This window comes from Delphinus delphis, chromosome 11, assembly GCF_949987515.2.
Source record: "Delphinus delphis chromosome 11, mDelDel1.2, whole genome shotgun sequence".
NCBI lineage: Eukaryota > Metazoa > Chordata > Mammalia > Artiodactyla > Delphinidae > Delphinus > Delphinus delphis.
Genome location: NC_082693.1, coordinates 94,088,681 through 94,115,506, shown reverse-complemented (window position 1 = coordinate 94,115,506; position 26,826 = coordinate 94,088,681). Strand labels below are relative to the sequence as shown.

At 60.6% G+C, this 26,826-nt stretch overlaps 2 protein-coding genes across 6 annotated transcripts in view; one reads left to right on the top strand and one right to left on the bottom strand.

Moving 5' to 3' along the window:
- Positions 1-17,196, top strand: part of MRTFA (myocardin related transcription factor A) — a 199,854-nt gene extending 182,658 nt beyond the window's left edge. For all 3 annotated transcript variants that reach the window (XM_060025712.1, XM_060025711.1, XM_069541212.1), the window contains 11 exons: positions 1,762-1,837; positions 2,757-2,918; positions 6,507-6,682; positions 7,173-7,304; positions 9,481-9,734; positions 9,957-10,128; positions 11,149-12,369; positions 12,792-12,887; positions 13,278-13,430; positions 13,738-13,798; positions 16,130-17,196. In XM_060025712.1, the coding sequence (XP_059881695.1) occupies positions 1,762-1,837; positions 2,757-2,918; positions 6,507-6,682; positions 7,173-7,304; positions 9,481-9,734; positions 9,957-10,128; positions 11,149-12,369; positions 12,792-12,887; positions 13,278-13,430; positions 13,738-13,798; positions 16,130-16,629 (3,003 nt within the window). In that variant the 3' untranslated portion in view covers positions 16,630-17,196. The remainder of the gene's footprint in view (positions 1-1,761; positions 1,838-2,756; positions 2,919-6,506; positions 6,683-7,172; positions 7,305-9,480; positions 9,735-9,956; positions 10,129-11,148; positions 12,370-12,791; positions 12,888-13,277; positions 13,431-13,737; positions 13,799-16,129) is intronic.
- A 563-nt stretch (positions 17,197-17,759) lies between these two features.
- The window catches only part of SGSM3 (small G protein signaling modulator 3), a 34,981-nt gene continuing 25,914 nt past the window's right edge, over positions 17,760-26,826 (bottom strand). The window contains exons 4-22 of one of the 3 annotated variants that reach the window (XM_060025713.1): positions 26,569-26,635; positions 24,342-24,538; positions 24,161-24,268; positions 23,247-23,489; positions 22,834-23,029; positions 22,326-22,471; positions 21,853-22,077; positions 21,456-21,510; positions 21,180-21,307; positions 20,919-21,074; positions 20,724-20,778; positions 20,487-20,536; positions 20,159-20,311; positions 19,947-20,017; positions 19,751-19,799; positions 19,589-19,674; positions 18,754-18,876; positions 18,606-18,666; positions 17,760-18,397 (exon numbers count right to left, since the gene is read on the bottom strand). In XM_060025713.1, the coding sequence (XP_059881696.1) occupies positions 18,317-18,397; positions 18,606-18,666; positions 18,754-18,876; positions 19,589-19,674; positions 19,751-19,799; positions 19,947-20,017; positions 20,159-20,311; positions 20,487-20,536; positions 20,724-20,778; positions 20,919-21,074; positions 21,180-21,307; positions 21,456-21,510; positions 21,853-22,077; positions 22,326-22,471; positions 22,834-23,029; positions 23,247-23,489; positions 24,161-24,268; positions 24,342-24,538; positions 26,569-26,635 (2,250 nt within the window). In that variant the 3' untranslated portion in view covers positions 17,760-18,316. The remainder of the gene's footprint in view (positions 18,398-18,605; positions 18,667-18,753; positions 18,877-19,588; positions 19,675-19,750; positions 19,800-19,946; positions 20,018-20,158; positions 20,312-20,486; positions 20,537-20,723; positions 20,779-20,918; positions 21,075-21,179; positions 21,308-21,455; positions 21,511-21,852; positions 22,078-22,325; positions 22,472-22,833; positions 23,030-23,246; positions 23,490-24,160; positions 24,269-24,341; positions 24,539-26,568; positions 26,636-26,826) is intronic. The other 2 variants (XM_060025714.1, XM_060025715.1) reach the window with 2 other exon arrangements.

Genomic DNA, 26,826 nt, shown 5'->3' with positions numbered 1-26,826 from the left:
TGAGAGAATACAGCAGAGAGAAAAGGAATGTCATTGCCTGTGCCCTCAACCCAGTCTTAAGACTTGGCACCATTTCCTGGCCTGCTTCTCCAAGGCAAGGAGTAAATACGAACTAATTAGTACAGCTACTAGTTTACTGAGTACTTTTACATGTGAAATTATACCCTTTTCTTGTTTATGTTCACATCAGCTCTTATGAATTAGGTGTTATTATCTTTATCTTAATAGATGCAGTTAAGAGAGGTTAACTAACTTGTCCAGCTAGTAAGTGGCAACTTACTGGGATTTAAACCTTGGGGTGTGGACTCCAGGTGTTTTCTTCATCAGTACCGTATGCCTCCCTCTGCTGTCTGTGAAGACCTACAGTGTACGACACCTGTTCTGCCATCTTCTCTGGCAGTCATGGCAGTACTTCTGCCCACTGCAGATGGGTGATAGGCTCTGAACCCGCGGCCACTGTAAGCCATCTCCTGGAGAGCTCAGCACCACCCTGGGGCTGGCACAGAGCTGACCAGTCAGAGCACCAAGGCCAGTCCAAGGAGCAAGTCTTTACCTTGCTGTAGGCATGCAGTATGCTCTGATACTTTATTTTCTATTCAATTCTACTCTACCCTACTCTGCTCTGTCTTGTCCTGTCCTGTCTTGTCCTATCCTGCCCTATTCTGTGCTGGTCCTGACCCACTAATGGTCTTGACCTATGGTTTGTAAAATTCTGGTGCAAAGGTTAAGAGCACAGGCTCTAGAGTCAGACAAATCCGGGGTCATATATACATTATAATGTGGGCTGGCTCTGAGACTGTTGAGGGAATGGTTTAATTTGCTTGGCGTCTCAGAAGTGCAGAAATGAGGACATGAGACGTTAAGGAACTAGAGCTATGACACCACGTATCAAAATTAGTACTCAGCAGCCATTCAGAGTGCATGGAAAATGCTCATGGTACCAGGCAGTGCCAAGTTTTTTGAAATAAGGTATAAAATTATATTCAGTATGATTATAGCTTTGCAAAATTAAACTTATCTTTTGCATGGAAGAATGATTAGAAACAAATATCCCCAAATACTAACGGTGGATGATTAAAAATTTTTATTGTTGTTTTACTTTCTAATTTTCTGAATTTTCTTTGATGAACATAACATATGATAGTAATAGATTAGGACTTCCCTGGTGGCGCAGTGGTTCAGAATCCACCTGCCAGTGCAGGGGACATGGGTTCGAGCCCTGGTCCGGGAAGATCCCACATGCTGTGGAGCTACTAAGCCCTTGCACCACAACTACTGAGCCTGTGCTTTAGAGCCTGCAAGCCCCAACTACTGAGCCCATGTGCCACAACTACTGAAGCCCGTGCACCTAGAGCCCGTGCTCCGCAACAAGAGAAGCCACTGCAATGAAAAGCCTGCGCACCGCAAAGAAGAGTAGCCCCTGCTCGCCGCAACTAGAGAAAGCCAGCGTACATCAACAAAGACCCCATGCAGACAAAAATAAAATAAATAAATTGATTTTTTTAAAAAAAGTAATAGATTAAAAAATATATTAGTAGTCCAGCCTCAGAGCGACAAATGGTCTTGACAGATGGATGAAGCCCTTGGCAGGTGCGCTGAAAATGGACGCGTCCTTCCAGGCCTCAGGACCCTGCAGTCTCCAGGCTGAGGTTGTGGTGGCTGCAGAGGTGACCCACTAAAGGCACGGCTGCTTTTTGGTCCTGTTCATGCCATAAGCTTGTGACCTGGATCTGAGAGCTGCTTGGTGTGTTTTTTCTATAGACAGAGGACTACCTGAAGCGGAAGATTCGTTCCCGGCCGGAGAGATCGGAGCTGGTCAGGATGCACATATTGGAAGGTGTGTTAGATTGGAAATGCTTCTTCATCTAAACCCTCATTCTCACTGTTTTCACCCCTGCACCACCCACGTTTTGTCGTCCCTCTTTTTCATCACTCCCGTTTCAGTTGACAGTGTAAGCCAGAGCCTTAACGCAGTTAAAACAGCAGTGCTGTGGGCAACCACCCCTGGCTTTTGGGAATTCCCAAAGGAGCACAGTCACATTCTCTTGGGGTGGCTTCCCTTTTTCTATGGCCATGTCGTGGCCCTGGATCTCATAAAACCTCGGTATGAAATCCTTTCCTCCAACGCTGTTCTTAAATGTGTTTACTTTCTGTTTTCATTCATTCCTTCATCTATCCATCCATCCATTCATTCACTCACTCAGTATTTACAGGAGCACCTGTGAAGTACAAGCAAGATCATCCCAGACGTACTCCACCTGCCCACACACACTTCTTTCCTCATTCTAGGGAAGGAAAGGTTTTGGCTTGAATCTATTCACTTTTTGTTTGGTTTTGAAACCACTTTGGGGTTGGAAGAAGACTTTCCTAGACTGAACCCCACACTTTGCAGAGGAAGACCCTGAGGCCCAGAGCAGGGAGGTGGATTGTCCCCATAATGCAGCAAGCTTGAGGGAGAGGAGACACCACCCATTGCCTGGTGCTCTTTCAGCTCTAGCTCCAGCTCAGAGAGTCGTCTGGGCCAGCCTGTGCCTAGTGACCACTGTTGCGCGTGACCACACACTGTCCACAGCGGGGGCCCCTTCTTCTGTCCTTGTGAAACTTCAGGCCGGGCCACCGTACTCCGCCTGGCACTTGATTTACGTTCTCATAGTCTCTGCTCCTTCCCCAGAGGGAAGGGGAGCTGCTCTGCAGTTCCCAGGGCAGAACCACCTCACTCCTATATCCTCCTGCGCTCCATTCTCTCCCACGGGCAGAGACCTCGGCTGAGCCTTCCCTGCAGGCCAAGCAGCTGAAGCTGAAGAGAGCCAGGCTGGCCGATGACCTCAACGAGAAGATTGCGCAGAGGCCTGGCCCCATGGAGCTGGTGGAGAAGAACATCCTGCCTGTGGAGTCTAGCCTGAAGGAAGCCATCATTGGTGAGGAGGCCCGGCCACCACGTGTGGACTTGAAGGCGGGGCGCAGAGGGCATGGGCTCTGGACCGCTTGCTCCCTGACTTCCTGCTTAGCCTTGGGGGAGCCGAGGTACAGAGTATGAGAGCCTGATAAACGGGTCCTATGAGCCTGGGACAGCGCCAGTGGCCTCACAGATCAGCGCCGCGCCAAAATAACTGCGTCAGTGACAGAGAGGCCTCTGTCCACTTCCCATCTCTGTGAGCACAGGGGCTTGTCCCTCTTTCCCAGAGAAGGTAGGTAGGTGTCCGGGGTGGTGTGTGTGAGCACATGGAGACGCTGGGACCTTGAAACTGTGCCTGCAGTTTCTTTTCATTAGTGAAATCTGTTCTTGGAGCCTGGCACTCTCCTCAGATAGTTCAGTCAGTAAAGGTCGATTGATCCAAGCAGGGTGCTAGGGCCACAGCCCCACAAGGCAGACCAAGCCCCTCGTCCTTACGGAGCTCAAGCCCAGGAGCAGATACAGGCAAGGAAACAGGTGAGAGTGAGATGGAGGCCGCCCCCCCAGGCCCCGACAGCGGGCGTCGGTGTCAGAAGAGCTGAGGCCCAGGTGGGGGTGATGGAGGGCCACCCCCCCGGCCCCGACAGGGGGCATCGGTGTCAGAGGAGCTGAGGCCCAGATGGGGGTGATGGAGGCCGCCCCCCCGGCCCCGACAGCGGGCATCAGCGTCAGAGGAGCTGAGGCCCAGATGGGGGTGATGGAGGCCGCCCCCCCGGCCCCGACAGCGGGCGTCGGCGTCAGAAGAGCTGAGGCCCAGGTGGGGGTGCAGGGTGAGTAGGAATGAAAGCATGTGCAGCAGGCAGAAGGAGCAGCCTGCACGTGGAGCTGGAAGCGGGTGTCGAGACGTGAGGGGGAGGCCACAGAGTCCAGGACGTGCAGGGCCTCGTGTGCCACGGGCAGGTGTGCACACATGATTCCCTCAGACTTTGGTAACTGCTGGTACAGACATGTTTCTTTGGCTGCCGCAGGCCTGAGACCTGCCCCCGGGGTGCGGCCGTGCCTTCAGGAGGCTCAGGTGCTCTCACGTAGGAGTGAGCTAGGTCTTTGGGCAGGGCAGGGGAGGGCACAGGAGTAGGCCCGAAGCAGCCACGTTGGGCCCGAGCCCTGGCTCAGAGGAGACCGGTTTCTGGGACCTCATCTGCACCCGCAGAGGAGGTGCCCTGACTGCCCTCTTCCCCTTTAACTCCCTGCTTTGCCCTGGCATTCACTTCACCTTGTGTTAGTGTTTTCCTGCCCAGACCTTCACCAGATTCCACGACAGCGTTTGGGCCAAGGTCAGTTCTGGACTCTGCAGCCAGCCCGTCTGGTAAATGTTTGCTGACAGTCAGCCACGCCCCAGGCCTATGTGAGTCCTGCCGTTACAGAGACGAACAGAATACGCTGCGGCTGCCCTCAGAGAGCTCAGTCTGACGGGAGAAGGCTGCCGTGTGCACAAGTGATTTCCGAGTCTAGCTCCCAGGCACGTGTGGCACCACGTACTTAGAAAGACCAGGGCCCTGTAAAGTCGTAGCCAAGCCACCTGCCGTTCGGGACAGTTTGCAGGCTCCCAGGTGACGATGGCTGTGAAGGGCCCGGCACAGTCCTGGGCGCCCAGGGAGACTCGGGGAAGGGCTGCTGCTGTTTGCAGTGACATTCATTACAGACCAGCTGGCGGCTCTGTCGTGGACAGTGTAGGACAGTGGTGTGTGGCAGGGGCAGCGAGAGCCCGTCCGAGATGGGCAGTTTGCCAAGTAGAGAGGGTGCAGAGGGACATTCCAGGCAGAGGGGACAGCGGGGGCAGTGTGGCCTGGAGCCCTGGCAGAATACGGCTTGTTTGAGGCCCGGGAAGTAGCTTAGTTTGGAACGAGGTCGTCACTGGTGACTGGGGAGAGAGGAGCATTCGCCGGCAGTGAGCGTACAGGCCAAGGAGTGAGCAGGAGGCAAGGCAGTGGTGACAGCACACATGGTCCGTCTGTTCAGGAAGAGAGTGGAGAGGAGAGAGGGACATAGTGGTCAAGGAGGAGGTTTAGGGCTGAGAGGAAGGAGTCAGGGGAGAGGCTGAGGAGGTGGGGGATGGAGGGGGAGGCAGAGCGGGGTGTGCACCGGGATGGGAGGGGCTTCGCAGACGGCCTCCGTCTCCCGGACTGCACCACACACCTGCGGCCACCTGCTCGCACACGCGCCGCCAGCTGGTCGTCAGAGTCATGGCCGGCCTCCCCTCAGCATCCACTTTTCCCACCAGCAGAGCAGCGGCTGGGCTCCAGGGTGCCTGGCCCGTGAACTCCGGCCGGGCAGGGCCCCATCCGGGCTGCCCTGGCTGCAGGAGAGAGGGGTGGGCCCCTCAGTGACCTGGCCTGACGGCCCTGGGGCCGCTGCAGCGTGGCCAGCAGCTTCCTCAGGCTGGGCTGAGGCCGGGGTGGACCCGCAGCTCCTCCGTCCTGAGTCCCATTGTCCTGTGGCTGCTGTGCCATGACAGGTCCCCTCTCTGGGAGCAGGAGACTGTGGGAGGGCACCTAGACCTAGCGTGACCCACTGTCAGCGAGCTGCATCCTCTCCGTGCTCCTTGCGGGCCCCTGGGAGGGCGGGTGGGGGGTGGGGGACAAGCTCAGGGGCGTCCTGCTGGGTCCTAGGGGCAGAGGGCCTCGGGGCACGGCCCTGGAGCAGGGGAGGGTCTGCAGGGAGAGTGTTCCTCATCTGTGGTCTTCCCGCCGCAGCTGCGTCCCCGGCATGGCCGCCGGCTCACCTCTGCGCCGCTGCCTCATTCCCCCTGTGTGGACAGTGCCGGTGCAGAACTTCTCCCCTGACCAGGCTGGCGGCAGGGTTGTGACAGGAGTCTTTTGAAGTACCCTGCCTGCCCCATCCCCTTCTTTCCTTCTCTCTGCATCTGGGATTCCCACGCCGGGTCCCTGCTTCTCCCGCCTCTCCCACCCAGCCTGGTCCCTGCCCAGGAGCGCAGGCCTGCCCCTAGGACGTGGGTCTCTGGGAGTCACTGGCTGCTGAAGGGAGGTCGCTGTCCTTCCACTGATCTGCTTCACCTGTGCAAGCAGGCGGCCCTTCTCCGCGAGCCTCTTCTGTCTGTTCCTCCTGGTCTTCGGGGAGTCGGGCAGCCCAGGGGAGGAGCTGCACCTGCACAGCTGTTACCCAAACTCCTTCCGTCCCTGATCGCAGGGTCCGTGAGCCTCTGGGAGAAGAGGAGAGTTTTGTGCAGCCACAGGATGGGAATAAAGTGCCTTCAACAGCAGGGAAACAGGAGGTGGCAGGCTGTGGGGCGGGAGGGCAGACCCTGACTTGGAAGACTGAACGCAGGGCGGAGTTAAAAGCAAGGGGTTAACCATCAGGCCTTTCCCCACCGAGGGGAGTGCTCTGATGACCTGGTGGGACTGACTCTTCCTGACCTTTGTTTCGGGTCGTGATGACAAGCTTTCCTTGAGCTCTTTTGGACACAGGAGGCAGGTCGGCTGCTGGCCTCCTTCTCCTGCTGCTTGCTGGGGCCGTGGGGCCGCAGGGCAGGCGCCTTGCTGGGACAGCCTCTTCCCGTTTGCTGGAGGAGTCTCACCCTGGCCTTGGCTTTCAGTGGGCCAGGTGAACTACCCGAAAGTAGCAGACAGCTCTTCCTTTGACGAGGACAGCAGCGATGCCTTATCTCCTGAGCAGCCTGCCAGCCATGAGTCCCAGGGCTCGGTGCCGTCTCCCCTGGAAGCCCGAGTCAGCGAGCCACTGCCCAGTGCCACCTCTGTGTCCCCCACTCAGGTGAGCTTGTCCACTACAGGTGCTTCCCCTGCTCAGGGGCTCCAGACCTACTGCAGTGGCCCAGGATGAGGTCCCTGGCTTGGGCCAGGTGGGACGGGGAAGCCAGAAGGTGCGGCGGTGGGCCCTCTGGAGGACGCCGGCTGGGCAGCCTTGCAGTTAGAGTCAGAGGCCTCCCTGCTGCCCCCATGTCTGCTCATTCAGAACAGCCACTTCTCCTGAGTGTGTTCAGTTCCGTAACATTTCACCACCCTCTGTCTTCCCCTTTTCTAGTTCCCTCTCCCCTCGCCACCCTGGAGGCTGCTCTTTTCATCCCTCTCGTCTTTGCCCTTCATTTGCCCCCTAACGGTGATGGCGTCCGAGGGGGTGACAGCCACCCACCTCTGGGCAGGGTAGGGCAGGGATGCACCACCGGCTGAAGCCTGGAGATGGCGCAGCTTCCAGGGCCACGAGAAGGGGTGGGCGTGTCCTCACTTCCCCTCTTCTCTCCCAGGTCCTGTCTCAACTCCCCGTGGGCCCAGAGTCTGGAGAAACAGTCTTCCTGGCGGAACAGCCTCTTCCGCCGCCCAGCCTCGCCAACGGAACCACGGTCGCCACCGCCAAGCCCCTCCCCACACTCATTAAGGTGCAGACCTCTAGCTGACCACCCTCTCCTCTCCGTTCCCCTCTGAGTCCTGCCGTGACTCCGTCCCAGTCTGGAGTGGGGCTGGCTCTCTTCTCCATCTGGTCCGGGACCAGCCGAGGTCACCACAGTGCTCTGGGAGATCTCCTGTTCCCTCCACGCACGCTGGCCGTCACAGCCGCAGCCACCGCTCACTGAGCACAGCGGGCCAGGCTCTCACTCCTGCCCGTCCCAGGAAGACACGCCCACACGTCCCCTCTGTCCACTCAGAGCCTCGTGAGGCTATGACAGAACCGAGAAGTGAGGTGATGGGCCTGAGGTCACCCAGCCAGCCGTGCCGGGTGTTTGTTGTCACTCTTCCTCCAAGGCCTGACCTAAGATACCTGAAGGGACGGCATTTACCGTCAACCCCATGAGACGCCCATGGGGACCTTTGTGTGGGAACACGGTGCTGGACGCTGAGGTTAAGTTCAGCAGCATGAGGAGCCGCTGTCCGGTCCTCCCCACCCAGCCGAGCTTTCTCCCTCGGCCTCTGGGACCTTGGCCCTGACTGCCGCCCTCCATCCAGCCTGTGCTCCACGCCTGCTGGGCAGGTGCCCTCTCTTCCCGCTCGGCTTGCTTCCCATCTTGACTGATTCTCCAGTCCCGCCACACAGGCCCTGGCCCTGGCCTGGAGCCTCTGGCCGCCCACGTTCCTCTGCTGCGGCTCACAGCCTTAGCGAAGCCTCCCTGTGCCTCCGGGCGCTCCCAGGTGGTTGGCGGGGTCTCCGCGGCCCTCCCGTGTGGCGCCCCTGCCCCAGGCCTGCTCCTCCCGGTCAGTGGTGCCCTGGCGCTCTGCTGGCTCCCAGCCACTCCCCCAGCAGCCGGCACCTCCCTTGCCTCTGCAGTCTGTTCCTGATTGGCTGCAGATGTCTGAGGTTTTCCCCCCAAATTCCTCCCTCAGACCTGCTCCTCGTCACACGACTGGTGCCTTCCTTTGCCCACTCCCCGTTTGCGAGAACAGTGTATGTGTGTTTATCTAACTTCCTCTTTCCCGGTAGTGCCTCGGCCTCTGTCCCCACTCCCCAGCCCCACCACGGGCTCTCCTCCAAGCTGAGCCCCCAGCTGCCTCAGACCTGCCTCAGGTCGCACTCCTCTCTCTGGTGGCTTTCCCTGGGCTCCCCGTCTTCTTCCCTTTCAGTGGGGTGCTCCTGGGCTGCCCTCGGCCTCTTTCTCGCACCCTCAGCCTTGCCGGGGCCTCTCAGCAGACCCCTCTCCCTCCTCTCGGGTGCTCTCCGGTCCCAGCAGCCCCGCGCCTTCTCCTCCACTCTCCCTACCCTGGCCAACCGGCACCTCTTCCCGACTTCTGCGAAGGGGCCACCATTGTCACACGCTGTTGCCGAAGCTCAAAACCGTGACCTTGTAGCCGCTCGGCTGCCACACGCGCTGTTGTCCCTTCTCCCTCTAGTCAGTCACCTCCTTCCACATCCCGTCAGTGCCTACGGCGCCCTGGTCAGACCCCAGCTGAGCCCCGCATCGAGTCTCCACCCTTCCGCCTGCCGTTCTCTGCTCAGAAGCCGCGAGGCCCTCCTCGCTCCTTTCCCAGCACTCAGCGCCCTGCTCACTCTTGCCCACACCGCCTCCACCCTTCTCACCCGGGAGACGGCCTCCCTGTGTGCTGGCCGCCCCGTCAGTGAATGGACGTGAGCTTCTGGAGTCCAGGGTTCGGATCCCAGCTCCTTCGCACAGCGAGGTCCCAGTCACTGTGCGGCCTCGAGCGCGTGGCTTCCCTGAGCCTCTTTCTTCCCTTTCGAGTCGACGGGCGGGTTCCTGGGGAGGCAGGGTTGTTGCAGGTCTGTGTGACGCGGCTTTTGTAAAGCGCCCAGTGTGGGCTGCGTGAGCTCCGTAGTACAGCTCTTTTCACCTCGTCGTCCTGTTCACTCTGTGCTCAGGGTCACAGGGAGGCTGCCTGGCCTGTGCACTGGGGCTAGAAGCTCTTTAAGAGCAGAGCCAGTCACAAGCCCCGCCCCCCATCAGCCCTCGCCCCCTCCCTGGACACTCCCGGGCACTGAGGAGGCCTCTGCTTTGGGAGGGGTGCCATCCGGCAGGGGGCGTGGACAGGGCAGGGTGGGCGGTGGGGCCTTTCCGGAAGCCACTCGGCTGCCCCTGACAGCGCCCTCTGTGTCTCCTGTGCCCGCAGCAAAGCCAACCCAAGTCTGCCAGTGAGAAGTCGCAGCGCAGCAAGAAGGCCAAGGAGCTGAAGCCGAAGGTGAAGAAGCTCAAGTATCACCAGTACATCCCCCCGGACCAGAAGCAGGACAAGGGGGCGCCCCCCATGGACTCCTCCTACGCCAGGATCCTGCAGCAGCAGCAGCTCTTCCTGCAGCTCCAGATCCTCAATCAGCAGCAGCAGCAGCACTACAACTACCAGACCATCCTGCCCGCCCCGCCCAAGTAGGCCCGGCCTGCCCCCCCCACGCGCCCCCACCCCCACCCCCCGCCCACAGGCACCGGACGGCCAGATGCGGGCAGCCCTGACATGAAGGACCCTTTGGTCCTGGTCCTGCGGGAGTGCTCTGTGGGCGGGGCCCTTGCCCCTTGCTCCTCTCCACCCGGCCCGCAGAGGCCTAGGGCGAGACCTGGCGGGGGCTCATTCCTGTCCTTTCTTCCTCTCAGGCCAGCAGGGGAGGCTCTGGGAAGCGGTGGGGCCCCCCTGACGCGCAGCCTTTCCGCTACCAGCAGCAGCTCCGGCTCGGGCGCCCCTGGGCCCAGTGGGCTGGTACGTCAGAACAGCACCTCGTTGACTGGCAAGCCTGGGGCCCTGCCTGCCAACCTGGACGACATGAAGGTAAGTGGTTGCACGCTTCCCCCTGGAGGCCTTGTGCCGTCGCCAGCCTGGCCTCTCGTGGGGGCGGTCAGGTGCTCGGTCTCAGGCAGGGGAGGCGGCCGGCCCAGGACCACGGCTGCAGGAGGCAGAGCAGAGCTCCAGCAGAGGCACCTGGAACCTGCTCTGAGGCCCTGGTCATCCGTGGCATTAGCCTTGTCATCGTGGTCATCGTCATTAACAACGCCAGCCAGTATCTGTCAAGGGCCGCAGGGCTTACGGAGCACTTGTGCACCTCTCGTTTTCCTCAGCCTCTACAGTGCAGTGTGAGAAACGGGGAGTGTTACCCCAGCTTAAGGATGAGCAAGCAGAGGCGTCGAGGGATAGAGAGGTTTGCCTGAGGTCATGGGTCCGGCCGGCAGTACAGCCAGGGTTCAGACTCAGAGCTCCACTACAGCACCCACCCTTTCCATGCGGCCGGCTACTGTCCTGAATCTGCTCTACAAGTGCTGTGTTGGCCTGGGAGAGAGCAGCCCACACTTGGGCCACAGGCTACACTCGTGCCCTGGGCTTTGAAGGGCGGGAGACGCCCCAGGCCTGGCCTGTTTTCTTTGCCCTGATCAGAAAGGGGAGTGGATCACATTCTCCCTGGAGAGTTTGTCCTCTGAACCAGTCTGCTCCCTCCTCAGTCATGACAGGGATCCTAGCAAGGTGCAGCCCTTTTGCGGGGAGCTGGACACAGGCCTCAGAGTCCCTCAGACCCGGCTCTAACCCCTAGCTCTGCCCATCACCAGCTGTGTGATCCTGAAGAAGTTATTTCACTTTCATGAGCTCCGTTTTCTCATCTGTAAAATCCAATCAAGTATTTATCGAGCACAAGGCACCATGCCCCCGGTGTGAGGACGGCGAGGAGGAGGGGGCCAGCCTGGCAGATGCACGTCTCGCCCCCCCAGGGCTGTGGGAGGGTCAGGTGGTTGATACATCTGAAGTGGCCAGTGGGGTCCAGACAGAGGAGGACTGCCTGGACTCTCCACCCCGTTGCAGGTGGCAGAGCTGAAGCAGGAGCTGAAGTTGCGGTCACTGCCCGTCTCGGGCACCAAGACAGACCTGATTGAGCGCCTGCGCGCCTACCAGGAGCAAATCAGTCCCGCCACTGGAGCACCCAAGGGCCCCGCCGCTGCCTCCATCCTGCCCAAGGCTGGCGAGGTGGTGGTAGCCTTCCCCGCCGCTCGGCTAAGCACGGGGCCCACCCTGGTGGCAGCGGGCCTGGCCCCGGCTGAGGTGGTGGTGGCCACGGTGACCAGCAATGGAGTGGTGAAGTTTGGCAGCACGGGCTCCACGCCCCCTGTGTCTCCCACCCCCTCAGAGCGTTCACTGCTCAGCACAGGCGACGAGAACTCCACGCCCGGGGACACCTTTGGCGAGATGGTGACATCGCCAGTGACCCAGCTCACCCTGCAGACCTCGCCGCTGCAGATCCTTGTGAAGGAGGAGGGCCCCCGCACTGGGTCCTGCTGTCTCAGCCCTGGGATGCGGGCAGAGCTGGAGGGGCGTGACAAGGACCAGATGCTGCAGGAAAAGGACAAGCAGATCGAGGAGCTGACCCGCATGCTCCGGCAGAAGCAGCAGCTGGTGGAGTGGCTCAGGCTGCAGCTGGAGCAGGAGAAGCGGGCCCAGCAGCCCACGCCAGCCCCTGCCCCGGCCCTGGTCACGCTTGGTGCCGCAGTGAAGCAGGAAAGCAGCCTTGCCAGCTGCCAGCTGAGCAGGCAGCCCCCGGGCCCCGATTGCCCCTTCGGCCCCAGCCTCGCGGGCCCCGCTGCCCCCCATGTAGACACTTGTACCCTAGGGCCCCCGGCCGTGGTGGTGAAGCAGGAAGCCGTGCTGCCCGAGCCTGAACCAGCCCCGGCCCTGGCCACGCTTGGTGCTGCAGTGAAGCAGGAAAGCAGCCTTGCCAGCTGCCAGCTGAGCAGGCAGGCCCCGGGCCCTGATCGCCCCTTAGGCCCCAGCCTCGCGGGCCCCGCTGCCCACCATGTAGACACTTGTACCCTGGTGCCCCCGGCCGTGGTGGTGAAGCAGGAAGCTGTGCTGCCCGAGCCTGAACCAGCCCCGGCCCCGCAGCTGCTTCTGGGCCCACAGGGCCCCAGCCTCATCAAGGGGGTCACACCTCCCACGCTCCTCACTGACTCCACAGGGACCCACCTTGTCCTCACCGTGACCAATAAGAATGCAGACAGCCCTGGCCTGGCCAGCGGGAGCCCCCAGCAGGTACCTGGGTGTGGGAGGGGCAGGAGCCCCAGGAGGGCGTGCAGGCACTCTTCGTGACAGTGCCCTGTTCACCAAGTTCCCCCGTGGCCGGGCAGGTTATGCTCGCTTCCTTTAATCTTCCCTTCAACCCTCCGAAACTAGGGATCGCCATCCCAGTGTCACCCAGGAAGGTGCTCAGACTTGAAAAGGTTGAGGCACCTGTGTGAGGCCCCCAGCCTTGAGGGTGGGGCCACGAGGGCCTGCCCACTGCTCTGGCGGTTGGCGTCAGAACCCTTCTGTGCCCGGCCCGGGCCAGGCCACTACTGCCTCTGCTCCGTGGGGTGGGACAGGCCCAGGGGAGGGTCGGGGAAGCCTATCCTGGGATAGACTGAGGGCCGCCAGGCTGGGCCTGATGCGAGCTCCACTCCTCTCCTTCCCCTCAGAGAGGCCAGCTGTCCCCCACCAAGGTGACATTGGCAGCTGGCTCCCTGCTGCTGCCACCCTCGCAGCCCAGACCCTTCACTCAGCCTGGCCCACAGGTGAGGCTGCTCTAGGCTTTGTGTGGCCTCTCAGCCCTGCCGAGCTGGGGCTCGGGGCGGCAGTGACAGGACTCGGGTACTCAGGAAGGGACACAGGCCCCTGAGCATCCTCAGGCAGAAACTCCAGGGAGGAGAGGGGAAATTAGCCCAGAGACCCCCCCCCGCCTCTGCCCCGTGTGGCTTGTACCAAGCCCTAAGGAGCCAGTCGCCCTCTGTAGGGTCAGTGGTCAGGGCCTCCTCCATCCCACGTCCCTTCTTCCCCGGGGGCTTCCACGAAAGCTCTCCGAGAGCCAGTGCAGGTGGCAGAGCTGCCCGCCTTACCTGGAGCGTGTAGGCCCTGGGCTGTTGCCCTCGCCCCAGCCACTGGTTCCCTCCCTTTCTCCTGTCTAGCTCTTGTCCCAGCCTGGCTCTCCAGCCCCTGGCCCCCCAGCTCAGAGGGACCTGGAGCACCCGCCACAGCCCCTTTTTGGGCCCCCCACTTCTCTGCCGAAGAAGGAGCCGCCTGGCTATGAGGAAGCTGTGAGCCAGCAGCCCAGACAGCAGGTAAAGAGGGTGGACCGGGGCCTCGCTGGGTGGGTGGCCGCCTTGGCGGCTGGGCTGGGTTCCCACAGTCCCCCGGGCCTGGCTGGAGGGTGGGGCAGGCAGGAGCCAGCCTCGCAGGTCAGAGAGGCCTTGGAGAGAAGCCGTCGGGCAGGAGTGAGTGTGGGCTCGGGGAGTCTGAGCACAGGCCACCCGGCTCTGTGGGCCTGGCTGCTGGCTCAGGGCCACAAGGTAGGGTCTGTGCCCTGAGCCAGGCTGGGGGTCCTCTCGTTCTAGACTTCCATTTCATTTTCTTATTTTTGTGCCACAGGAGAATGGTTCCTCAAGCCAGCAGATGGATGACCTGTTTGACATTCTGATTCAGAGTGGAGGTAAAGTCCAGACCCACCGCTCTGCTCCCCGACCTCCTCCTTTCTTCACAGGTTGTCTCCATTCCTAGGCTGGTTGGTTATTGGGTTTGGTTTCGTTCTTGAACACGATGCCCAGCAGGCCTGGTGCTTTGGATGCGGTAACGTGTGAGATGCGTCCCTTCTCCAAGGCCTGGGCAGGGGCTCCCTGGGGTGCCGTCCTTGACACACATTTGCCTCACCCTGACCTGCTGCGTGGCCGGCGCCGTGCCCGCAGCCCAGGGCGTAGCAGTGAGCAAGAGAGACGTTTGCCTCGGTGGGGCGTATAGCCCAGCGTTGGGAGATGAACGGTGAATGAAATAAGTAAATTATCGTATATGTCAGACAGGTATTAGGAAAAGCCGGGACAGGAAGGGTCGCAGGTGCGAGGGGTGTCAGGGTCAGCCTCGCCGGGCAGGTGCAGTTTAGCCACAGGCGTCCACAGGGAGCTCCTGAGCCTGCAGGGCTGATGGGCACCCGGGGGCGGGGCGGGGGGGTGGGCGCTGGGCGGAAGCCCATGGGCTCTGGGTGACGCTGGAAGCCACGGCACAGCTTTGAGGGAAGGGTTGCCCTGCTGGAAGGGCAGGAGCAGGGAGGCAGGCGCGATGGTCCAGGTGTGAGCGGGGTGTGTGGGCCGGGAGGCAGCGGCGAAGCGCAGAAGAGCTGGAATCTGGGTGTATCTTGGAGACAGTGCCAGTATGGTTTCCTCACGGCTTAGGTGTGTGGCGAGGGGACCCCAGGGCAGCCAAGGATGAGGCCGAGGGTGTGGGGAGTTACTGGGTGCAGCAGCATGAGCGCCGGGGGTGTGGGGGCCGCGTCGGTCACAGCCTCAGTCCCTAGACAGCTGAGTGGAGGGCCACATGGCCAGCCCAGGCAAGGTCTGGGCTGAGTCAGGAGTTAGGGAGTTGTTGGCGTCTGGGCGGGGGGGGGGGGGGGGGGGGGTGTTTGGAGCAGTGAGGCAGGGCGAGCGGAGAGGGCGAGGTGGAGGCAGGGGCGCAAGCCAGTGAAGCTGAGCAGCGGGTGGAGGGTGGGAGTGCGCCCTTGAGAGGGTGACGTCCTGAGGCCGTGGGCTGCTGATGGGCAGTCAGGGAAGAGGAGGACCGAGGTCCGGGCTGTGTTGTGGTGGCAGCTGGTGACCTCAGCCAGGGTGCTGCAGGGGGGCCATGGCCAGAGCCTGCTTGAAGCGGGTTGAAGAGGCTGGGGCTGTGGGAGACAGCTGGTCAGGCGTTTATACACTAATTCCCCATTCCTCCATCCCCCCTGCCCCCCCATAACCTCTCTTCTCCTTCCTGTCTGTGAATTGATTATTCTAGATACCTTCTCTAAGTGGAATCATACACTATTTGTGCTTTTGTTTCTGGCTGGCTTCACTTAGCGTAACATCCTCAAGGTTCTTCCGTGTTGTAGCTTGTATCAGAATTTCCTTCCTTTTTGTGGCTGAAAAGTATTCCATCGTGTGTATGTACCACATTGATGTTCAGCCCTTCATCCACTGGACATTTGGGTTGTTGCTACCTTTTGGCTATTGTAATGCTGTATGAACACTGGTATCTGTTTGAATCTGTTTTCAGTTCTTTGGGGTACATACCCAGAAGTGGAATTGCTAGATCATATGGTCATATTCTGTATTTTAATTCTTGAGGAACCACAGAACTGTTTTCCACACAGCTGTGCCATCTTCATTCACACCAGCAACACACAAGCGTTCCAGTTGCTCCACATCCTCACCAACACTTATTTTCAAGAAAGTTTTTTGAAAATAGCCAGCCTTGTAGTTGTGAAGTCACATCTCTCACTGTGGTTTTGACTTGCATTTCCCTAATGACTAATAACGTCGAGCATCTTTTCACGAGCTTATAGGCCACTTGAACATCATCTGTTGGAGAGTCTTGTCCATTTTTCAGTTGGATTTTGTTGAGTTCTAGGAGTTCTTTATTCTGGATATCATTTATCAGATAGTTTTTGCAGATTTCTTCTCCCATTCCATGGGTTATCTTACTTAATTTTTTTGAAGTATAGTTGTTGTGCAGTCTTTTCAGTCTTGATAGTGACCTTTGATGTGCAGAAGTTTTAAATTGTTATGTAGTCCAGTTTATTTTTTCTTCCATTGCCTGTGCCTTTGGTGTTATAACTAAGAAATCATTAAATCCAGTGTCATGAAGATGTTCCCTTCTAAGAGTTTTGTAGTTTTGGCTCCTAAATTTAGATCTTTGACCCATTTTGAGTTAACTTTTTGTATGTGGTGTAAGGCGGGGTCCCAACTGCAGGTCATCGTCAGGCTGGTTTCAGACACCCATTCACTTTCTTGATTGGCAGAGATCTCAGCGGATTTCAAGGAGCCAGGGAAAGAGAAGTCTCCCCCGAGAGCAGCCTGCGGGTCACCCCTGGCCGCACAGCCGTCACCGTCCGCCGAACTCCCTCAGGCTGTCCCCCCTCCATCCGGCTCGCCGGCCCTCCCTGGGCGCCTGGAGGACTTCCTGGAGAGCAGCACAGGGCTGCCCCTGCTGACCGGCGGGCACGAGGGGCCAGAGCCCCTCTCCCTCATCGACGACCTTCACAGCCAGATGCTGAGCAGCTCTGCCATCCTGGACCACCCCCCCTCCCCCATGGACACTTCGGAATTGCACTTTGCGCCTGAGCCCAGTGGTGTGGGCCTGGACCTGGCCGACGGCCACCTGGACGGCATGGACTGGCTGGAGCTGTCGTCGGGTGGGCCGGTGCTCAGCCTGGCCCCGAGCACCACAGCCCCCAGCCTCTTCTCCACGGACTTCCTCGACGGCCACGACTTGCAGCTACACTGGGATTCCTGCTTGTAGCTCTGGAGCTGCAGAGCCGGGGGCTGGGAGGGCTGGAAAGTCGGAGACCTCGGGAACTCAAGGGAGCTCAGTGCTCTCCTGCCTGATGCAGCCTCTCCACGTGGTCATGAGTCCTGACAATCACAGGCCCTGCTTTCCCCTCCGTGGGAGGCCAGAGGAGGGTGTCCCCACACCTGGCTCTGACTCACCAAGGAGAAGAGCTTCCAAGAAGCAGCTCTGGGTCCCACCCTGGGGTTTCGGAGGCCTGGATGGGCCAGGGGCTTCTATGTGACCTCCTTTTGTGAGGTCGGGGTGCACCTGTCTGCTGCAGTTTGCTCAGGAGGCGAGGCTGAGGCAGGGCAAGGGGTGCATGTCCTTCCTTCTCTTCCCCTTCCCTGCAAGGGAAGGAACTGGCTGGGCCTCTACCTCACCACCCTCGTGATGCCAACACCACCAACCCAGGCTTCCCGGGAGGGGGGCTCCCTGCCATTTTAGCGTCTTGGTGTAGTGTAACCATTTAGTGGTTGGTGGCAAACGTTTTCTGTACAGGTGTATATACCTCTATATTATATATCGCCATACATATATACACATATATCTTGGGGGGCGGGTGGGAGGTGAATGCAGCCCCCCACCCCCGGTTCTACTCTGTGCACACGGAAGGGCCTGAAGCCACCGCTCCCGGGGCTGAACACAGCTTACCCTGGCCCCACCCATCACTTGTATCTGACACGTATAGACGCCTCGTCACAGCCTGTGCCGCACCTGTCCTGCTTCCTGCTCCTTATCAGTGCCACGAGGGCAGAGGTGCTTCCTGGCCCCCTGCCCACATTCCCTCCTGCTGCCTCACTGCAGCCACCACGGCCCTGGGACAGCAGTGGAGCCAGAGGTGGCCCGCAAGCTATGGCCTCCTCCTGCCCTGGGGCCTGGCCTCCCTTCTGGCCTTCTGGTCATTGTCATTCACAGGGGATCAGGGATGGAGTCACCAGAACCAGTTCTGGGACAGAGGTGGGAAAGCTGTGTGAACTTTTTAAAATAAAAACAAAAACCCCGCCTGTTAGTCCATCTCCATGGAATGGGGGGGGGGGGGTCAATCCATGGAAGGGAAGAGGGGGGTGCCTCACTGTGACCCTGACTGCACCTCCCCGTGAGACCACCTCCCATCCCTGGCTGTGCATTCGGGACCACGCGCAGCTGGCTAGACAGAAGGTGGGAGAGGTGCGCACGCGCAGCTGGCTAGACAGAAGGTGGGAGAGGTGCGTCTCAAAGACAGTTTATTTGTCAAAGAGGCGGGGGAGCCTTCAGCCTCCCCACCCTCCTCCTGAGCGAAACCTGACAGAACAGAGGTGGCGCTCCACCTCCCAAGGTCTTTGTTCAGCACAGCAAGCCTGGGGCCTCTGGTAAAGACCCTGGCAGGGCAGAGCCCTCCCCGGGGTGCTGAGAGTAACAGGCTGAGCCGGGCCCCCACCTTCTGCTCCTGCCACCTGCTGCCCTCCACCAACACTCTAGCACCCAGGGCGGTGTCCCCGGACTCCCTACCACGGTGCCCAGCCAGAGCTCCCGAGTGTGTCCTCCCCTCGACCTTGCAGCTTGGGGTGGCCCCGAGGCTGGCCAGCGCCGGGCTGTTCTCTTCTTGCTTGAGGAAGGGGCTTGGTAGCCAAGGGGTCTGGGGAGGCCTGGGTGTGACGGGGTCCCTGGAGGAAGAGCATCACCCGTCTATGTCCCAGCTGAAAAGGTGGTGCTTCACCAGCATGTCCTGGACGCCCTCCTTCAGGGGCTGCTTCTCCTCCTGCACAGGAACAGCCCTCCTGTCACGGCTGCAGGGCACACCGCAGGGCCCAAGGGGCCAGAGTGGTCCTCACAGGCGACACTGGCACTGGGGCCCCCACGAGGCCTTGCCTCAGCACCCACGCATCCGGGGGGGGACCCACCAGCACGAACACCCACACTGCCCCACCCGCCATCCCTCCTGGGGAAGGCAGGACCCGACCACCCACCTCTCTCTTGGCAGGAAGTTCCCAGTCTTGGGAGAGGCTAAAGGCAAAGCAGCAAAGGACCCTGGAGGCGGAGGGAGAGGGAGGCCGTCAGCGGCCGCAGGGGGCTCGGCCCGCCCCTCGGCCCACCCCCGGGGCGGGGCCTCCTCACCTCAGCTCGCACTTGATCTGGACCCAGCCGGGGCTGCGCAGGAAGGACCAGGGCTGGTACCACTTCTCCACGGTGGGCAGGCTGGAGCAGAGCACCTCCAGCCACAGGTGCAGGACCTGCTCACTGGCCACAGGCAGGGCGGGGTCGGGGGCGGCTCCAGGCAGAGGGTCCTGCCCTCTCGCACCCACCGCACTGGGCCACACCCCGCTCCAGGACCCCTCCATCCGCACTCCCAACCTCCCTCCGCTTGGTGGCCTATGCAGGTGACCCCGCCTCCTTCCCTCTCAGCTACTCTGGCTTCTCCACATGGGGAGATGTGCCCAGGGGCCCAAGGTCCCTGTGGCCCCCACTCCCCTCCGTCCTGTGTGAGATTCGGCCACCGCCACCCCGGGCCCTGGGGCCTCAGTCCCGCCGGTCAGCCAGGGAGCGACATGCACGCTCGCTGGCTGGTGGGCCCACGGCATGTTCCGAGCAGGTCTCGGGGACCCCTGCCCCGCCTCTCCAGGTCAGAGCAGCCTGGAGGCTGCCCCTCTGCCGCGTGGCAAGTGCAGAAACACCGCGCTCAGCGTGGCCAAGGTCCGAGCCTCGCACAAGCCTGCAACCCCTCCGGCAGGCGCCCCTCCCTAGTTTGCAGCCGCATCCCTGGTAAGCCTTCACTGCTCACCTTGCTGAAATCTGTGCTCCCCAAAACCCGAGCGCCAGCCCCCCGCCCCAAGCACTGGCTGGTCTCACGCTGGAAGAAGGGCTTCGGGAGCCACCCTGGCCGTCTTCCACCTCCGTCTGCCCAGCTCAGGCCCCCCCGCGGCCCCCACTCAGCAGCGGTGCAGACACTCACTTGAGCCCCACGCAGATGAGGGAGCGGAGCTTGACGTCCATTTGTGCGTGTGCAGCGTCATGGGTCACGTTAACGGACTGCACGGCCTGGAGGGCACAGCTGTCACTCAGGTGTCCCCAGCTCCCAACCCTTAAGGCCTGTCCCGCCCACGGCCCTGCTTACCCGGTAGAGCAGCTCCTCTGGGGTCAGGACTTTGCCATCTTCATCCAACCTGAACGGGGGGACCAAAGCTGCCAGTGCTGCCCTGGTGGGCTCGGACCGCTCCCTCTCCCTCCTCCACCCCCAGCCCCAGGCTGCCGGGTGACCCTACCAGGAGGATGACCCTGCCAGGAGGACACCGAGGCCAGGGCAGGGTTACCTGTACGTCTTACACAGCACTAGGCGCGAATACACCGAGTCGAAGTCTCTCTCAACCTCCCGGCCCGCCGCCTGGGGGGGCAGGGTGAGCGTCGGGCAACGGGGTAGGTACCAGGTCAAAGCCACAGAGCCCAACTGAGTTCAGGTCACCACCCCACCAGCTCCTGCCACCAGCTCCGCAGGGCACAGGGGCTCAGGGAAAAGGACTCTCACCTCCTCGATGAACAGCCAGGGGTGGCAGGCGCCCCCAAGCAGGGAAGGCTTCTTCAGTCCGTGTTCAAACAGGGCCTTCAGGGCTGGGCAGAGGGTCCCTCGCACGAGGTCCGTGACCCCCTCTGTCACAGAATCGTCCCCCGCGATGGAGTACTGAGGGTGGAGGACGGGGTCTGAGACGCCCCAGCCAGCCCCTCCCTGTCCTCACAGCCACTGCCACAAGCCACACGCACTCGGGACGCAGGCCCTGCAATGAGGGTGCAGGCCTCACGGGGCAGAGGCAGCAGCGGCTCCGGGGACGGGCCTGCCTCTAGCGTACCCTCCTCACCTCCTTGCTCCGCTCATCCAGGACTTCCACGAACTTTGCTGGAAACCAGCCTGTGGGAGAAGCAGGGCCCGTGAGGAGCAGGCGGCCTGGTGTCCTGATGCTCCTCACAATGGGGCTGAGGACACACGGGAGCAACGGACGCCGCTGTCTGAGCAAACCCAGTGCCCCGCTGCAGCTTCCCAGCCAGGCCCGCCTTCCCCTTGCCCAGCGCAACACAGGAGCAGACGGAGGCCTCACCTCTCAGGCCATTCAGCTCCCCCACCCAGCAGTGCTCGTCCTTCTGGGAGATGATCTGTGGAGGAAAAGGGCGGGAAACACAGCTCCAGTTGCCTGACTTCATCCTTGGCTGGAAGCTCTGGCCACGTGAGGGCTCGGCCAACCCGCCCGTGGCCTCGGGGCTGGCGGGGACGAAGGCGTCCGCTCCCCGCTCACCGTAATGATGTCGTTCTTGCGGAAGCCCAGCTCGTCATCATCGTGGCGCTCGAAGTCCAGTAGGGCCTTGGCCCGGCGTGGGTGGCCGCGCAAGCATGCCACGTAGTTCTCGTGGTCCCTCTGGTGGCTCTCCATGCTGTAGTCCGGGCTCAGCTCCTGGATGGGGGGGGGGGGGCAGAAAAGCCCACCGCGAGGGGGCGCTCGGAACAGGGCTAGGGCCCCTACTTGAGCTGGGTGCACAGCCCAGGACCTGAGGCTCACCACACTGCAGTTCTTGGGGTCTGTGCACTGGAAGTGGCGTGCCACGCGCAGGATGGCTTCCCGGAGGTCGGCCACCAGCTCCGTCTGCTTGATGTTCTTGGCCTTGAGCGCCTCCAGGTCGTCCTCCCCTGTGAGGCCCAGAGAGCAATGGTGGCCATGGCCCAGCCCGGCCCTGTCCCGACTCCAAGGAAGCGCAGAGTCCACACGGGGTGTGAGGCCAGACGCCCCGCTCTCGGAGCCCAGCCCAGCGCTTGGCCACCCGTGCAGAGTTCTCACCAAAGAGCAGCGACGTGATGCCAGACTTCCTCCGCTGGGTCCTGCGGCGGACAACCTGCAGGCAGGGGAATCAGGTCGGCGGTGGCCCCAGGCACCCGGCGCCCAGCCAAGTGGATGGCGCCCCAGCACTGGGGACAGTGAGCAGAGCCCTTCCGTGCAGAGGCCCCGCCGGCATCTCACTCGTGCCGCCTCCTCTGACATGGCCTCTGAGGCCGGCTCTGAGGCTCAGAAACATATCGTCAGTTCAAATCTGGGTCTGTCCAGGCGGGTCCCAGCAGAGACGCGCCAAGGACAAGGTGGCGGGTCCCTGCACAGCTGTGGTCTGGCCAGGCTGGGCCCTGGGTGCTGAGCTGGAGGGGACGGCGGTGAGCTGGGGCCTCCTCCCTCATGGGCCCACCTGAGAGAGGCTGGCGGTGGGGCTGGCGCCCAGGAGCTGGCCCTGGTCGGCTAGGAGGTAGGCCAGGTGCTTGCGGCGCTGGCTCTCCACGGCCACGTCAGTGAGGGAGCCCGCCAGCCGCATGGCCTCCCCCAGCAGCAGGTCCGCGTCCTCCATCTGCGACGGTATGTCCGACAGCGTGTTGAAGATGGAGGCCGAATTCTCCGACTGGATCAGCTCCTCCTCCTGGGCCATGCGAGGGGGGCGCTGTCACTGCCTGGGTGGCATGTGTGACTTCCCTGGATGGTCCAGCTGAGCACACGAAGGCCCTGCCCCAGGAGGGAGACCTCCCTCCTCCCCGGGGCATCTCCAGAGGGGCCAGGGCTCAGGCCACAGGACACTGAGGCCCGGACTGGAGCAGAGGTGGAGGGCGGGCAGACCCCGAGGTGGCTGCCTGGACAGCTGCATCTGGCACCCGGGGCCCCGGCCTTCACCTTGAGGCGCAACATGCCCAGCGTGGCCTGGAACAGCACCAGGGAGCCCTCGTAGAAAAACAGGTCCCAGAGGCGCAGCAGCAGCCTGATGTGCACCACGCTGGCGAAGGCCGTGAGGAACCAGTGCAGTGTGATGAGGGACAGCTCTGTGGACACAAACCAGAGGCCCTGAAGCTGGCACCAGGGACGGCCGGTGCGGAACAGCCAGAGAAGAGGGGCATCCCCCAGGCACGCAAGCCGTGGAGGAGGTGGAGCAAATCTCCCAAAGCAGCAAGAGGCCATGCTTGCTCCACGGCAGAGAGGAGGCAGGGCGTCAGGGACCATCGGAGAACAAGAGAGCAACGAAGGCAGCAGCATGAGTGGCCGTCGTCAGAAGAGCTCCTTTCCTCTTCCTGAGCTGCCAGCACTGCCCCGTCCTCAGCTGGGTCCTGAGGCCTCAGATCTGCAGCACCTGAGCCAGAGCTCGGGACCCCTTGACCCCAGAGCAGCGGTGGGCTCGGGCCCTTACCGATGTCATGCTCCTGGAGCAGCCTGTCCAGCCGAGGCAGGTACTGGACGATGAGGTGGCGCAGGAGCCGCTGGTCGGTCTGGACGCCCAGCAGGGTGGTGCTGAAGTAGGAGGCGGGGAGCAGGTCCTCGATGATGGCGCACATCATCCAGAAGGCGTCCTCCTCCTCCAGGAACAGCAGGAGGCAGGCAGCCACCTGGCCGGGGTAGGGGGGTAAGGGGCCTCTGCCCAGGTGTCCATGCAAATTAGAAGAGGCACCCCCTCGGGGGTGACCAGTTAGAACAAGGCGGCCTCTGGGGAGTGGGGGGGTCACACCACAGACCGCATGCCGGCCTCAGGCTTGGAACCCCTCCCTGCTTGGGACCCCCCCCCCCTCCTACAGGCCCACTGCCCCCGTCCCGGGCTGTGCTCACCATGCCCGTGCCCTGGCAGTAGCCGATCTCCGGGTAGAGCCAGGCCAGCGCTCGGAGCACCCTGCGCAGGCGGGGTACACCCACGCTGCTCACGTGGGCGAAGCAGGCGTTGCTGGGCATGGTGCGGAGCAAGTCCTTCTCAATCTGCTGGCAGCCCGCCCACAAGAGCCTGTGAGGCGCAGAGCAGGCGCACAGCCTCTGCACCCCTGACACCGAGACCCCCCGGAAGGAGGCCGGGGGCCCCTGTGTGGGGCAAACCTCAGGTTGGCTTCTCTCCCAGGAATAGAGATTCCTCAGGCTCCGGGTTAAAGTCACCCTCCTCCCTTCAGGATTAGAGCCCAGCTGGTGTGCAGCTGGTGCCACGTGATCCACGGGGGAGCCTCTAACATAAAATTACAGATTCCTGGGCCTCAAGCCACAGCTGTGGAATGAGAATCTCTGGAATGAAGCCTGGAAACCTGTATTTAAAATCTCCAGGGGAGGGACTTCCCTGGTGGTCCAGTGGTTAAGAATCCGCCTTCTAATTCAGGGGATGCAGGTTCAATCCCTGTTCGGGGAACTAAGATCCTACGTGCCGCAGGGCAACTCAGCCCGCAGGCCCCAACTAGAGAAAAGCCCGCGTGCCACGACGAAAGATCCCATGTGCTGTAACAAAGTCCCGACACAGCCAAAATAAATAAATAAAACATTTAAAAAAAATCTCCAGGGGATCCTAATGTGCACCGGTCCGGTGGCCTTTTTGACAATCCCTCCCCCCACACCCACCACAGAGGGACCAGGAGGAAACTGGCTGGCTCCAGGCACATGTCTGTAGGTGCCAGGACTGCCCAGGGCTGCCTCACGGCTGCCGAGCTCTTCCAGGCCCCCTTGAAGGGCCTCCCCCTGACCCCCCGCCCCCCTAAACAGGGCCCCACCTGCTTGGCAGCAACGGTCTCATCGTTGGCGCTGTCCTTCACGATCTCTCGGTAGGACAGCTCGGAGTTCCTCTTCTTCTGCAGGGCCCCGGAGAGCCGCATCCACAGCTGATGGGGGGAGCACGGCGCTCAGTCCCCAGGGGGCCCCTGAAGCCCGCGGCCCCCGTGGGCCCCGCCTCACCTGCGGCCTCATGCTGTGCGGCACCCCGGCCAGCACCAGGGAGCGGAGCTTCTCTGAGCGGGGCAGGGAGATGGCTATCTTGTCCCAGGTGAGGTCTCCCACGTCGTGGTTGTGGGTGAACTCCAGGTGGGCCTGCCAGCGCAGCCTCTGGGGGGGGTCCTCCAGCAGCTGGCCTGGGCGGGGGGCGCCGTCTGTGCCTGTGAGGGAGGAGGGAGAGCGACCCCCGCCGCCTGTGCCCCGAGAGCAGAGGACTGGGCTCTGGGTCCGCCGCCCGGATCTCACCGCCAAAAGCCAGGGCCACCTTTCCAACCATCTCCCGTGGCACCCCGAACAGCCAGCGCGAACTCTTCGCTTTCACCCCCAAACCAGATCCGCGAGGCCCCCCCCCACCAGGTGCTCAGGCTCCCCCGCTTCAGAGCACAGGCAGAACCTCAGCCCTCTCGCCCCTCCGACTACGGCCCTAGTCCAAGCTGCCATCTCTCGTCTGGGTTAGAGCGACAGCCTCCTCAGCGGCCGCCTAGTCCTGCCCTGCCTCCCTAGAGGCTGCTCACAGCCCTGTCACAGCTCAGAGCCTGTCACGCAGACAAAGCACCCGACCCCACCTCCTCGCGCCCTGCTCCCTCCACCCCAGCTCTTTCCCACAAATCCACTCGCCTCAGGGCCTCTGCACCTGTTATTCTCCTTCCTGGCCACACTCACTGCCTCACTTCCTCCCAGTCTCTGTTCAAACGTCCCCCACCTCCCCTCCTCTCCCAGCCTCTTCTTGCCCCCAGCATACATTTGTTTGTTTGTTTACTGCCTGGGAACTCACGAGGCCAAGACCACCTGTTTGAGGCACTGGGGATGCACAGTGGGGCAGGGCCGCCCCACAGAGCCTCATCCTTACTCATCCTAAAGCCATGCCCTTGGCCTCCACTTTCTGAAACTTCACCTTCAGTGAATTCACATAAAGTGCACAAACTTTAAGTGTACACCTTGTTGAGTATCAATAAACAAATGTCTAAGCACTGACAGTCTAAACGCTGTCCCCATCAAGACACAGAATACTTCCATCATACTAGAAAGTTCCCTGTGCTCCTCTCAGGCCCAACTTTTACCTTCTGAATGTCTGCCTGCAAACTAGAGAACAAGGAAGACTCATCAGAACTGGGAGTATGAGTGACCTGAAGGTGAATGGTCTCAGTCAGTTAACGTCTGGTTGGTGACAGGCTACCCTGGGTTCTGGCAGACAGCTTTCCAGCAGCCCACTCGGCAACAGCAGGTGTATTTACAGTAGAAAATAATGGAAATGGCCTAGGGGCCCACTTACAGAAGAGTGGTTATAAAAATATGACAACAGTGACTTCCCTGGTGGCGCAGTGATTAAGAATCCGCCTGCCAATGCAGGGGACATGGGTTCGAACCCTGGTCTAGGAAGATCCCACATGCCGTGGAGTAACTAAGCCCGTGTGCCACAACTACTGAAGCCCGCGCACCTCGAGCCCGTGCTCTGCAACAAGAGAAGCCACTGCAATGAGAAGCCCTCGTACAGCAACGAAGACCCAATGCAGCCAAAAGTAAATTTTTTAAAAAACAACAAAAAAATGACAAATCCATTGTAATTACAGGGATAGTACGCAGCCACTGAAAAACATGCTTTAAAGAGGTCTTAACAGACAGAAAAAATGCTCATGGAATAATGTTAAGAGATATAAGAGCAATATAAAAACATGTATATGATATCATCTTAGTTATGAAAAGTTACATATGGATACACACAAAGCCAGGAAAAAAAATACACAGAAATGTCAGCAGTTATCTTCAGGTTGTAGGATAATGGGTTAATTTGTTTTAATCTTTATATCTTGATGTACATTTAAAATTCTCTATAATGAACATTATTGCTTTTATTATCATATGAAGATCAATAAAATTAATCTTAAAAAAAAAACCCAGGGAATTCCCTGGTGGTCCAGTGGTTAGGAGTCAGTGCTTTCACTGCCAAGGGCGTGGGTTCAATCCCTGGTTGGAGAACTAAGATCCCGCAAGCTGCACAACGTGGCAAAAAAAAAAAACCCAAAGGATTCCAGATACTTCTAACAGCATCACCGTCGGATATGGCTCTGTCCCTGATTCTGGAACATCTGGGTAGAACATCTAGAGCCCGAGGCCACAGCAGTGTAATCAGTCACTGGAGCTGGTCCTCCCCAAGGACAGTGGAGAGATTACACCCGAGGGGCTATCTCACCTTCCTTGTCCACGCGGAAGCCGAACTCATCATAGCAGAACTCTGGTTGCTCCACTGCCTCTTCCTTCTAGATCCAGGAGTAGGAAGAGTCAGCCTGGGGCTGTGAGCACTGCTGCCATGCCTCCTAGCCTCCCTGACTCAGACCAAAGGCCACCGTTCCCTGAAGCTTCTGTGGTCATCACTCAGCTCCGGGGGCCACGACCCTCTTGAATTCTCCCAGAGTTTTCCTTGTTTTCCTCAGAGGTCGAAGATAAAATC